The following is a 14,418-nucleotide window of genomic DNA, read 5'->3' as shown; positions in this document are numbered from 1 at the left end:
GTTCTCAGCCCTACTTAATCACAGACGCCTTGCTTGAAAATCGAGTTCTGATATCTCCATGGTGCTCAAACATAGAGTTACCTGGCTGTTGGCTGTGCTGAAGAAATTCAACAGAATTGACTTGGCTGTGCTTGCAGCTGATGGTTTTTTCCATTATTTTAATACTCAGTCTGCAGATATTTACTCAGTGTGGGTCACCAACCAGGCAAGAAAGTATCGACTGACTGTTGAATTTTCCAAATGGGAAGGTTTATATGCCTGTGTATTGTGGCCACAGAGGAACAGTCTGAAGATGTATAGAAAATGTGCATGGCAATAGCCATACAGCACATGACAGACACATGATTTGATGTCTAACTAAATGCCTGGCCTTTTTATAATAATATACCCCTTCTGAGACTTAATCCTTTGGCTAAAACAAGGGATCGTTGAGGAAAAATTAATCAATGTAAAAGTCTTAAGAAGTGATTTAAAGTAGTTCTGCTACAGGTGGACTGAAGACAGCTTCATTTCTGTTTCTTTCTCTTAACAGGCTAAGATAGATGTCATAGGACATTACTTATCCTATATTAATGAATAAATAGTCTGTACTAATATACAGACAGGTTCTGGTGAGGTTAAGGAACTTAAGCAAAGCAATTTGGTAGACTGCTTCTGTCACAAACCATTTGTCATTGAGTTCACTTGCTGTTCTGTCCATTAACTATTGCTGCCAAAGGAGATGTTATGGTGGGTTTTAGTGGGTTCTAGTACCTTCAGAGAGGAATGCCAAGTAGACCTAATGAGCGATCACCTCTGGTTGTGAAGAGACTTAGAGAAGCATGATTGGAGCCATCACAAATAATCATCTTTACATAAATTCCCACTATAAGGTGTACTGTAAAGAATTTGGTCTATTCTTCGGAGGTATAAAAAGGGGACATAGAAAAATGCTTTATCTTCTGCTTAATAATCTGTGCTGTGTTCTGATGTCCAGGCTTACAAAAGGGTATAGAAATAACTAGACAAAGGCTTCAAGGTCAGGCCACAAAAAAATATTCCCTAGGAGCTGGAACATCAGGCTTGTGAACCTTGTCAGAATGGTGGGAAGCAATAAACACATTTTCAAAAGTTGCGTAGGAGAACTTTTTGAATGTTCTTTCAAATTTGTGTTAATGGAAGGCCCAAATGTTTTTAATTTTTAGTTATTTTCACCAGTTGTTTGGAAAAAGCTTAAAGCCTGCTACCTTGAAAAAGTACTACTTGAGCAACCAAGGAAAATTATACCCAGCCTCAGGGTCAGGCTGTGCATGTTCTTCAGTGTGCATTAGCTTGCATCCCTGAATTATCAGTTTCATGTATCTGGGCTTCAGCTGGTTGCCTAAAGAGTAAGGAAGAGCTCATCTGCAAGGAAGAGTTCATCTGCTCCCACTCTTATGATGCACAGCTGACCAAGAGCTTTAGTTTTTGGGTCTCTGAAGATCCAAAAAATCTAACTTATAGCTGGAGTTAGGACACAGGAAAGGACAAATTGGTGTACTGAGAAGATACAGACACTTTCTGGGTTGGCTGGCATGTCTTATTCCAACATGCAGGCTCATACTAACCACAAGGCATGGGACTTGGAAATAGTTTTCGCCAGGCTTGGTAGGAGGGCCCCGAGGAGCTGCTTCTCTTCCTGTTCAGCTAGGGGCATGATTCACCTTCCAGGATCATGTGAGTATGTTGCAACTAGGCAATTCTCTGTCCTTACAAGAGGCTTGTTTCAGATAGTATTTTAATTTTCCTGTTACGAGGAAGGAAATAGGAGCACACTTATCACTAATTACTCTCCATGAGGTACAAGAGTTAAGGCCTTTGGGTTTACAGTAAAGATGTCTACATGAAACAATACATGGCTTGTCCTTTTAAGTATCAGAGGAGGTTTAGGTAGGCCATCTTAACCCCAGCCCTCTTGTGTGGAAACAGTTCTGCTTATGGGCATTTCAGAAATTCATATATTTTATGCTCAGAAATAACTGTTATAGTGTTACCTCCTTCGTAGCACAAGCCTTTCAGCCTCACTCTATAATTTCTGCATTAGGTACACAACCTGTGGTTAACCCGCAGCCTGTGGTGCGATTATGTATTGAGTTTTGTATTGATTCCAGTATGACTTTAGACAAATATGTTTTTAGCTTGTATTTTCAGTAGTTTAGGCTTGCTTCTGCAGGATTTCCCTTTTGAATTTTTGCAGGTATTCTCCCAGTTACTCTTTTTTACCATATTGTTCTTCAGCTCCTTCCTGCAAGAGCAATTTATGTTAAATCAGAAGTCTTTAATTTCCTTGTCTTGGGCTTGCACAGCCTGAATACATTCCACAGTATTGTAGAAAAGATGTGTAGAAGAAGTTGTTCCATGAACACTGGAACTAAATATTGTTCTCCTTCAGACTTACATCCTTGATAAGCTCTATATGTAATCCGTATGATGACCTGAACTATCCTCATGTCCTTTACGCCTTGTCTCCCCAGTGGAGTACAATATGTGCTAGATACATCTTACATAACTGTGTCTGTACTTACTGGTAAGCCATTTGCAGCCAAACAGAATATATAGCAGCTGCATTCTTTGTGGGGTTTTTTTTTAATGTCATCTGGGCAGGAATTTGGCCAGCTGTCCTTCACCAGTTGCCATTTTTCACAGCACTGGTAAGAACTTAATTTTCCTTGGGATTTCTACACTTTTGTCAAGATTGACAGGTTCAGAAGTTACTGTGTATGGCAGGGACAAGGCAGACAAACAGGTGAAAGAAAGATAGCACAGACACATAAACTTGTTTCCTTAGGAAATAGAGCTATAGATTATTACCTAGAGAATTCACAGTTCTTTAAAATTGATACCTCTGGGTAGTCTTACTAGTCATCTTCCTTCCTGTATTTCTTTGAATCTTCTCTTCAGGTCTATGGGCGTTTCGGTAAGGAGTGGGACCATGAGAGACTGTACAAAAAGTTAGGCCAAATTTTTCAACATTGTGAGGCAATACATGTGGGAAGCTGTAGACACCACCATACTGCAACTTTTTTAAAGCTTTTTGGTGCCAAGAGTCCTCTCACAAAATTGTGTTACTTGAATACTGCAATTATGTGGGATTACTCTAAAATATGCAACCAGAGTGACTGAAATTATTTCCTTTACTCCAGCAGTCATGCAATATTAATTAGATAGTTAGTATGGTGATACTATATGTTTCTTTATATGCAGCTTCAGGTAAGAAAGTACTTTGATAAATTTTTTCAGAATTACATAGTGGATGCTTTGAATTCCTCGGTGTTGGTTTTAAAGTGGCCTAATTTTTAAACACCAATCTATAGGTATCACAAATAATCCATGTTTATGCTCTGCCTGTCAATTCATTCTTCTCACAATGTCTCAGTTTTTACATTCTTGACTTTTTTAAAGTTGGATGGTCCTCATACCTCTCCTATGGAAGTCAGTATCGTCCAAATGAGAAAAGGTATCAGATGGTGTGTAGATATTTCTAATGTTGATACTATTTACTGCCCTACTGATTTTACTGTTTGCTGTTTACTGTTCATTTATATCTGTGTTTGTATGGCACCTAGAACAAAGTTTACTTTTTTATTGCCATTCGAGAAGTTTGTCAATCCTCTCCACTCTCAGTTACTGATTCCTGGTAATCCTGCCAAAGTTTTTCACCCTCTCAGCTGTGCTGGATGCCAAGTGAACACTTTGTATGGCTATGCTCTAAGTGGGGGAGGAAATGGAAGCAACAGTGAGGGAAGGAGGAACAAGACTTCAAATATTATCTTCATAATTGTTTTTTCCCAATCTATTATGAGTTGTTCTTAAAAGGTAAATCACCAGCTCTAATGTAATGCAAAAAGAAAGTATTTTTCATAGCAATTAAATAGATTCCTGAAAAGTCCCCCAAGCTCTTAAACTTTCAGATCTATGGTAAGAAATAGAAAAATGTGGGAATTTTCCAGTTAAGATGGAGTGGATCATTAATTCTGAGGATTACCTTGAAGCCTTTGTGTACTACTTATACTAGCAGGGCTTTGTAATGAGCTTTTTTGTCTGTGTATACTTTTGTACTTTGTGTTTCATCAAGGGGAAGAATCCTGGTGTAAAGGCACTGTGGCCAGGCTGGGCTGTACTATGTGCTCGAGCACACCATCTTCTCAGCTGTGAATAACAGATTGACAGACATCATGGCTGGGACCAATGGAAAGAAACCATACACTCAAAATGAAGTTTCCCTGGTCTACTCCTGGTAACATGTCCCTGCACACATCAGTTCCAACACACAAATATCCTTCATAGCAGCCATGAAGCCCCTTTCATTGATTTATTTGTATCATTTTCCTTTTCATTGCCTTAAAAGTCACTGCTTCTTTCCTGCTGATCCTCCTTTAGGCCAGTTTCATAACCAGCTGATTGCATGCTCCAAACACTTGACCTGTAGTGTATATGAGATCTGTATTGGCTTTGGGCCACTGCTGTTAGCTGTTTATGATATTTCATTGGAATTGCAAAACCGTTATGTAGCAACACCATGTTATTGGAAGAGGCACACGTGTTTGGTTTGTGTGGTAGGTTGACCCTGGCTGGATGCCAGGTGCCCACCAAAGCTACTCCTAGCACTCACTTCCTCAGCTGGCCAGGGAAAGGGGTTGAGATAAGGACAGCGAAAAATCACTGTCATGGGCAAAACAAACTCAGCTTGGGAAATATTTAATCTAATTTATGACCAATCAAGTCAGAGTAGGATAATGAGAAATAAAACTACATCTTAAAAATACCTTCTCCCCAACTCCTCCCTTCTTCCCAGCCTTAACTTTACTCCTAATTCTCTACCTTTTTCCCCACAGTGGCACTGGGGAATGGAGAATGGGATTTGTGGACAGTTCAGCACAAATTTCTGCTGCTTATTCCTCCTTAGGGGGAGGATTCCTCACACTCCTCCTTGTTCCAACATGGGGTTCCTCCCACAGGATACAGTCCTCCACAAACTTCTCCAATCTAAGTCTTTCTCGTGGACTTCAATCTTTCATGAACTGCTCCAGTGTGGGTCCCTTTCACTGTTTGCAGTCTTCGAACAGGCTATTATAGCGTGGACCCCCACAGAGTCACAGGTCCTGCCAGCAAACCTGCTCCAGTGTGAGCTCCTCCCTTCATGGGTCCACAAGTCCTGCTGGGAGTCTGCTCCAGCGTGGGTTTCCAATGGAGTCACAGCCTCCTTTAGGCATCCATCCACCTGCGCAGGTGTGGGGTCCTCTAGAAGCTGCAGGTAGATATTAATTACACCATGGACCTCAATGGGCTGCAGGGGCACAGCCTGTCTCACCATGGTCTTCATCAGGGGAATCTCTGCTCTGACAACTGGAACACTGGATGCCACTGACTGTGGCATCTGCAGAGCTGATTCTCTCACATATTATCACTTCTATCTTCTGGCTGATGTTCTGCAGAGGTCTTTTTCCCCTTCTTAAATATGTTATCCCAGAGGCACTACCACTGTCCCTGATTGGCTCAGCCTTGTTCAGCAGCAGGTCCATCTTGGAGCCAGCTGGCATTGGCTTCATCAAACATAGGGAAAGTTTCTGGCAGCTTCTCGCAGAAGCTGCCCCTGTAGCATCCCTGCTACCAAAATCTTGCAATGCAGTTGCAATATAGTTTGTTTTCATGTGATTCCTACATCTATATAAAATACACTGTAAGCTAAGGTAGAACTAACTAACTAGTGGTGTTGGGGTTTTCATTGCTCTTTTTTTGCGAATGTAGGTGATACATTTCAAGTGGAATGTGTACACATCCATTAGCTCAAATTTTCCCTTTCTTTCCCTTGTCCCACTTGAACAATAAGAAATAATCATGACTTTTCCCCTGAGCTTGGCTGTCTCCAGTCTTGATTCCATCTACATAGTTTGAGAGCTAGGTTGCTTCAATATGCTCTAACCTGTGCTGTAGAAAAGTGTTATCCAGTGAGTCCTGCACAATGCTGCAGGACTGCTATTTGTCAAGACAAAGCAACGAATATTACCTTTATCCACTTTTATATACTGTGCTTTACACCTTTAATATGATTCGAATTCAACTTTAATTTCTGCTACTTGTAGAGTCAAACTGACTTTGCTTCTGCAGCCCCAAATCTCAGCAATGCCCAGAGACACATTCCAAAGACTGCCACATGTTTCACCTGTTTAGAGTGAGTGTTCAAAGGCATTTCTTGCAGGACACTTCCTCTGGACCTGTTTCAGTAGTTTTATCTCATTTTTGTCTTTTGCTTTGATGACTTCAGTATGTTTTAAACTAGTACCTCGGTTTGATGCCTAGCAGTACCACAGTAGATAGGCCCCAAAGAAACAGAATTTATTAAGAAGACCTTTAGTTCAAGTATTCAAGATATCTTGGTACAATTTTCATTGTGGTTGCAACTGATACAAATTTTGATTTATTGTTGCACTATTAACTCCTGCAGGTTATGTGGTGTGCACAGCATGTATTTTAGCAATGTATCAAAGTCAAAATGATGATGATGATTATGATAATAATAATAATTAAAGATTAGCCTAGAATTTAAAGGCGGTGAAAGAGCTCTTTGTTTTACTGACAGTAATCATAGCAAAAAGAGAAACAGGCTCCTTTTAATTTAACAGGACAAAGGTAAATCACAGCTACACCTCATTCTTTCATTTTTTCAGGTGACCATATGTGTCCCTTTAATTTCATGCCTGAATTGAGTATAGTGTCCTGCTGACAGCCAGGATGCACAGGTGACTGCTGCCTTAACTCCTCCCATCAGTCACCCTGCTTCTACCCTAGCAAAGGCCTGTTTTCCTCTGGAAGGCTCTCTGTAACTCACCCACATGCAAATGCTTTTGACCTTAATTAAAGCAGTTCACCTCTCTCTGCCTCTAGGGATGGTTTCCTCATAAGGCAGTTGTGTTTAATTAACATTTGCATAGCATTCTGCTGGTTGCTTTCCTGGAGCGTTGTTCAGTAGGAGCGTGGGATTGCTGAAGCCTGACTGGCAAGCTTTGCACCCTCCTAATTGACACAGAAGCCAAGTAGAAGTTACACAAGGAAAGAACAGAGAATCGTTAATGATGGATCATTAGCAAGTACCTCCTTTGAATGAATGTAGATAACTTTATAACTCTATTAAAGTGAAAAGTAGCGTGATGAATTATGCATCAAACAATAAAAGCTCAAGGAAGACACTGGTTTTATAATTGCCATGCAATTTTCTAGCATGCTCTAGTTTGTAAGATTAATTTTCTTTGGGAAGCATGAAGCATTCTATGCCTGTTGTGCACCTAATGTCAATTTTGGTTTTCTCTTTTAGAGATTTTATTCAACGTCTTTTGATATCACTGCAAAAACTCCCAGGTTTTGAGATCCACACCTAAATAAGATTGCTTTATATTCATTATTTTTTTAAATAGACATTGCATAATAGTTTTGTGGCTATGTTGAATTTTTGGACTAATAAATTTCTAAAGGGAATTTTTGCTCTGAAATTATCTTCACAAGCATTTCAGTTGGCATAGAGATCATTCCTGTGGCTTGCACTAATGCCAGTTCATCCCTCAGTCACTCCTAAGAAGTGGAATTAATACAAATATTGCCTAGTGATGTCACCTTTCCCTTTAAAATGTACTGATTTCTCACAGGAGGTTTCCTCTGAAAATCGAACTCAGTGTGTTCAAAGTGGGTAGAATCAGAGAAATAAAAAAGTTATCCCTGATGTGAGCTGTTTCTTAGCTTTCATATTATAGTGGGTGAAAGGGACATATATTATTGGGTTGAAGAGATTGTGAGATCTAATCCATCAGCAAGCCCCAGGGGTCAGCTATGCTTGAATAAACCTTGTTCCTAAAGACCTGATTGATAAAAACTCCACAACCTCCTCACATGTCTTGTTTCATCATTTTGCTACCCCTACCATCATAGAGGTGTATTTTCATTTCCTAGAGTTTCGTTTGTTTCAATTTAATCAGTTATTTCTCATTCATCATGGACATGAAAAAGGATTTATTTCCTCCTTCCAGAAAGCTCTCATGGATATTGGGGGATGTTTTGGGTTTTGTTTTTTTTGTTTGTTGGTTGGTTTTGGGTTTTGTTTTTGTTTTTCTTTTGTTTTGTTTTTGTTTGTTTGTTTTGTTGGGTTTTTGTTTGTTTGGTTGGTTGGTTAGTTGGTTTGTTTGGGGTTTTTTTTTGGTTTTTTTGTTTTTTTGTTTTTTTTTGTCAGGGGTGGTGGTTATTTTTTACACTCTCTGAAAACGTTTGAAGATGTTTTTCTCTGGCCTTTCTCTTTAGGTCCATGATCCCACATTTTTCAGTCTGTCTTGTTTCCTGTGATAATTTCACTTGCTGTCCTGTAGAAGCTCTCAGGTGTTCCAGATGGCTGTGCAGTGGGGGCCCCATACCAGACACTGCTCCAGCTGTGATCTGCCAGCTCTAACTAGAGCAAAAAGATTATTTCATCTCTCTTGTTTGTACATCCCTGGATGATTCTTGCCTTTTTTACAACAGCCTGATGTTGTTGACTCATCTTCACTTCCTGATCTAGAATAACCTCTAGCTATTCCTGCTTTGCTGTGTGTCCCCTGCCCTGTATTTGTATAATTAAATGTAATTCCTTCCCCTTAACATTATTGAATTTCACCCTGTTTTATCAGAACATTTCTCCAGTGTAGCCAGGTCATTGTGAAGTCTGTTTCACAGCCAATTTTAGCTTGAAGTCCTCAGAAAGCTGAACAGGTAAGACCTGAATTCTATCAGCCACCCCACTTAAAATACATGTCATTGCAAAAACTCTCTCAATGATTTTTGAGTGGTCTCGGGAATCCAGAGAGGTCCCAGCTGACTGGAACCTGGTGAATGTTGTCCCGATTTTCAAGAAGGAGGACCCTGAAAACTACAGGCCTGTCAGTCTCACTTCAGTGCCTGGTAAAGTTATGGAGAAGATTATTCTCGGAGGTATTGAAAAACACCTGAAAGGCAATGCAGACATTGGTTACAGCCAGCATGGCTTCATGAGAGGAAAGTCCTGCTTACCAAACCTAATTTCCTTTTATGAAAAGGTAACCCATCTAGTTGATCAAGGGAAGCCAGTTGATGTCATCTTTTTGTATTTCAGTAAAGCTTTCGATACTGTCTCTCACAGTATCCTTCTGGACAAAATGTCCAACCCGCAGCTGGATAAGCACACCATGTGATGGGTGAGCAATTGGCTCACAGGTGGAGCACAGAGGGTGATAGGGAATGGGATGACATCAGACTGGTGACCTGTCACTAGTGGGGTTCCACAGGGCTCAGTCTTAGGCCCTGTGCTTTTCCACATCTTCATAAAGGAATTGGATGCAGGACTAGAAGGGATACTGAGCAAGTTTGCAGATGACACAAAACTGAGAGGAGCTGTTGGCTCCCTTGAAGGCTGGGAGGCCTTGCAGAGAGATCTCGACAAATGAGAGGACTGGACATCACCAACCATAGGAAGTTCAACAAGGGGAAGTGTTGGATTCTGCACCTGGGATGGGGCAACCCTGGTACAGACAGACTGGGGAATGAGATGCTGGAAAGCAGCTCTGCAGAAAGGGACCTGGTGGTCTTGGTCAATGCAAGTTGAATATGAGTCAGCAGTGCCCTGGCAGCCAGGAGGGCCAACTGTGTCCTGGGGGGCATCAGGCAAAGCATCACCAGCCAGTCAAGGAAGGGTTGGTGTCCCGCTCTACTCTGAGCTGGGTACCCTGAATATTGTGTGCAGTTTTGGGTGCCACAATATAAGAAAGATATTAAGCTACTGGAGAGGGTCCAAAGGAGGGCAACAAAGATGGTGAAGGGCCTTGAGGGGAAGCTGTATGAGGAGTGGCTGAGGTCACTTGGTCTGTTCAGCCTGGAGAAGAGGAGACTGAGGGAAGACCTCATTGCAGTCTACAACTTCCTCGTGAGGGGAGGAAGTCAAGCACTGATCTCTTCTCTCTGGTGACCAGTGACAGAACCCTAGGGAATGGCCTGAAGTTGTGTCCAGGGAGTTTTAGGTTGGATATTAGAAAAAGGCTCTTCACCCAGAGGGTGGTTGGGCACTGGAACAGGCTCCCCAGGGCAGTGGTCACAGCATCAAGCCTGACAGAGTTCAAGAAGTGTTTGAATGATACTCTCCAGCACATGGTGTGACTCTTGGGGGTGGTCCTGTGCATGGCCAGGACTTGGACTCGATGATCCTTATGAGTCCCTTGCAACTCAGTATTTGAATTGGGTCTGCCTGAGCTGGAGTTCATTTCCCCACAGTATTCCTCACAGTGCTGAGCTTTGCATTGGTAGCTAGAAGGGTGTTGATAACACACTGGTGTTTTGGCTACTGCTGAGCACAGCATCAGCACTGCAACATTCCTTCCTCAGTTGAGGGAAAGATCCTGGGAGGGAACACAAGCAGGCCAGCTGACCCAAACTGTCCAAAGGGATATTCCATACCATATGATGTCAGCTCAGACAGAAAAGCTAAGGCAAGGAGCAGGAAGGCAGGCATTCATTGTCTCCAGTGGCTGCCTGTTGAGGAACTGTTAACATGTGCTGAAGCCCTGCTTCTCAGGAGCGGCTGACCATTGCTGCTCATGGGAAGTAGAGAATAAACCCTGCTATCTTTTGCTTTGCTTTGCTTTTGCGCGTGCAAGCTTCCACTTTGCTTTCGCTTTAAATAAACTGCCTTATCCCAACACACAAATTGTTTTTTGACCTTACTCTCTCCCCTGTCTGGCTGGGGAGTGATAGAGCAGCTGGGTGGGCACCTGGCATCTAACCAAGGTCAACCCACCACAGCATTGAATCATATTCTGTGATTCTGTGTGCTGGTTTTGTCTGGGGTAGAGTTAATTTTTTTCACAGTGGTTAGTATGGGGCTATGTTTTGGATTTGTGCTGAATACAGTGATGATAATTTAGAGATGCTTTTGTTATTCCTGAGGAGTGCTTACATAGCGCTGCTTTACATAAGGCTTTCTCTGCTTCTCGTATTACCATGCTGGCAAGGAGTTTGGGGGAGCATGGGAATTTGGGAGGAGATACAACCAGGACAAGTGACCCCAACTGACCCGTACCATATGACATTATGCTCAGTATATAAAGTGGGGGGAAGAACAAGGAAGGGGGGGGACATTTGAAGTGATGGCATTTGTCTTCCCAAGTAACCATAATGCATGATGGGGCCCTGCTCTCCTGGAGATGGCTGAACACCTGCCTGCCCATGGGAAGCAGTGAATTAATTCCTCATTTTGCTTTATTCGTGTGCGAGGCCTTTGCTTTCCTTATTAAATTGTCTTTACCTCAACCCGTGATTTTCTGGCTTTTATCCTTTCTAATTCTCCCTCCAATCCTGTTGGTCGGGGAGTGAGCAAGCAGCTGTGTGGTCCTCAGTTTCTGGCTGGAGTTAAACCATGACAGAGGGTCACCTAAGCTGACTTGATGTCTGGGTGTTAAAGCTCTGCATGTTTGTCTACCCTTTCCTTTGTGGAGAAACATGAGTGATCACAATTCATCTGACCAGGTTTAGTCACTTACCAGTGTCTTAGAAGAACTACACTCTAAGTGTGTCCTTTCATCTTCAGTGTCTCCAAAGAGAGTCTAAGGAACTAAACTTCTATATCTAGGTTATTGGCATCTAAAGTTATATGGGATATATCTCACCTCCAGCCCTTCTCCTGGTGGAAATACAAGAGATTGCATATACTATTTGTTCTTAATAGGTACATTCTGGATGTTACTCATCTCCTGAGTATTTTCATTGTGATTGTTTGTTTCAGCATTGAATGGAAGTTAAATGATTTGGTCTGCATTCCCCAATTCTACCTCCTTTCCTTTTTAAACACAGAAACCATGTCATAGAATCCTCTGGGTTGGAAAAGACTTTTAAGATCATCGAGTCCAACCATTACCTCTTCAAGGAGCATACTCCAGAAATGTACCAAATCAGCATATGCTGAGTTGATACCTCACTTTTGATCACAGAGTAAATTTGTAGCTCATTCTCTCCTCTGAGTTTGGTAGTAGTGCTATAGTTACTTGTCCTCAGGGAACTACACTGAAATCTGTTCAGTTCACTACAGTGTCACAAAAGGTGAGATCTGACTACCTGCAATTGAAGACATATCATTGCCAGCTTTCAGATTTCCACCTTTGAAATTCTTCTTGCCAGAGTAGATAAACCGTTGTTGATTTTCTTACAGCTGCTTCTACCTGTATTTTTGACAGAAAATGTAAACCAAGCTGGGTAATACCATTGCTCTATGTGCTGTCAGTTCTATGTCACTGCAGAATAATGGAGCACTGCAGAGGTGCTTGAGCTGTTGCCAACTGGAGATGGTGCTTTCCATTGTCCATGCACTGCTCTGACATCAGTGACAGTGTGTTAACATCACATTTCATTGTGTCTTTATACCTCTCCTGCCTCCTGTTGAAGACAGTCTGGGGATTTCTGTACCACATCCTGTTGAATGGGCTGGGCATTGTCTTTGTCGTTCAGGTAGCAGAGAGTGGCAGACCTGTGACATAATATGACTCAGAGCACTCTGATATACATGTCACTGGGAAAAATGAGAAGATTTTCTTAACATTGGGTGAATATACATCAGCTCTGCATTTGAGTGAACTATTTAAAGCTGGTTTATTGGTACATTCTTAAGAACTGGATTTTTTTAGTAATTCTAGAATATAACGTTTCTGTGATAAGGACTGATGCAAAAAATGAGATACTTTCCTTTAAACTAACATAGACATTTCAACATAAATATGGGTAGTAACTCTGGAAAATAATTTGCTTTTTTTTATAGGACCAGGTGTCCGATACAGTGAATTTGATGTGTTACATCCAAAACCACCTCCACTTGTTGGACAGCATACAGTGGAGATACTGAAGAGCATGCTGGGGTATGAGGATGATGCCATAGAAGAACTGCTCCGCACTGGTGCTGTGGCTCAGCATGAGGTCAGATAAGGAACATTAGCTACATTCCTTCACACTGAGTTCACATTACTTTGTCCTCTCTTTGCTCCCTTCAGTTTCCCTAATGGGACTCGAAGAGAAGACATAATTTAATTCCTAATTTTCTTTCACGTGGTTTTGTATGATTTTAACACTGATGTATCAAATAAACAATCTCATGCTGTCTGAGTGAAAGATTTTCTTGTGGGGGGTTGGGGGTAAATGTAATTATACAGTCCTGTGTGACTACTCATTTTCTGTACTTCATATGGAAAATGGAGTTCTTATCATAGTTACTGTAATTGCCTAAACATTTGTCCTGAGAAAGACATGATGTTAGTGAAAAGAAGCAGAACCTTTAAAATCTGTATACTAGACTCTGCACTCGCAGAAGGCTGCCTTATACAATTATTTTAGTAGAGAATCTTCTATTTACAAATTGGTCTCATTGATTTTGAACAGAATTATCAGTCATGAACTCTTTGTTCATTTCTATTTTAAATCAAGGGTAGAGTAACCATTGCAAAATTCACTTTTATTTCCTGGTATTCCAAATTACTAGTATGTCTTTCTATTGCATTGCATAGTCATGACAATCCTAATATGTTAGCAGAAAGAAGCTGAAACTGGCACAGTTCTTCAGTTATGAAACAAGCCTATTCCAAGACCAGTTGAGAGACAAGCTGTGGTTGAATAGCCTTTTGTAATTTTATTTAGCAAGGCCCAGGGTACTCTTAATTAAATATTGATCCACAGAAAACCACATGCTGAATGTCAAATACCAGAACTTGCCAGACATCTCAGTCTGGTTCTGTGGGTACTGTAGGTACTGATTCCTATCTCTGACTCCAGTTGCCTTCCAAAGCACCTTCATTACAGAGAAAACACAGGTTGAAATCTGTGAAAAACTTTTGACTCAGTCCCACCTTCATGATTAAAACATGGTGAGAGTTGACAGACCTTCCTCAAAGTTAGTAATATCATATCCTTCAGTAAGGTTGCTCTTGAGAGTAAGGCACTGTGCAGTGGAAGAAGCTGGAAGAATTTGATCCATGAAACATATTAAGGAAAAGATTAAAGAGCCATTTCTTCTCTACAAACCAATCTGGCAGTTCTTCACTCACAGAAGACATCCCATTCTCCTCTATTACAGTATCTAATTTACAGATAAACTAAACTCAGCATATGGAAAGGGTATAACCTTTGTTGTGTGCGCCCTAGGAACAAGGCAAAGCCTTTCTATTCCTAGAATGAAATAAAACTAACTCAAATTGACACTCAACACATAATGTCCATGTTTCTCTCAAAGTATCGGAAACAGGCCTGGCATTGTAACTAGCTTGTCACTTTGTTTTCACTCTAACAAACAACATCCTCTGTATTACATTTGAACTTCACAACTCTGCATTACCTTCTGGGGGAAGAAAAAGAGGTTATTACATAATCAAATTGCAG

At 41.2% G+C, this 14,418-nt stretch overlaps 1 protein-coding gene across 5 annotated transcripts in view; it reads left to right on the top strand.

The window, feature by feature from the left end:
* Positions 1-13,149, top strand: part of SUGCT (succinyl-CoA:glutarate-CoA transferase) — a 312,501-nt gene extending 299,352 nt beyond the window's left edge. For 4 of the 5 annotated variants that reach the window (XM_051798766.1, XM_051798764.1, XM_051798763.1 and 1 more), the window contains one exon: positions 12,812-13,149. In XM_051798766.1, the coding sequence (XP_051654726.1) occupies positions 12,812-12,975 (164 nt within the window). In that variant the 3' untranslated portion in view covers positions 12,976-13,149. The remainder of the gene's footprint in view (positions 1-12,811) is intronic. The other variant, XM_051798767.1, reaches the window with a different exon arrangement.
* Positions 13,150-14,418: the final 1,269 nt, after the last annotated feature.

The sequence above is a fragment of the Manacus candei genome, unplaced genomic scaffold (assembly GCF_025592945.1).
Source record: "Manacus candei isolate 608988 ecotype Guabito, Panama unplaced genomic scaffold, ASM2559294v1 h1tg000049l, whole genome shotgun sequence".
Taxonomy (NCBI): domain Eukaryota; kingdom Metazoa; phylum Chordata; class Aves; order Passeriformes; family Pipridae; genus Manacus; species Manacus candei.
The sequence above is the reverse complement of the archived record's forward strand: the minus strand, read 5'-3'. Positions and strand labels throughout refer to the sequence as shown.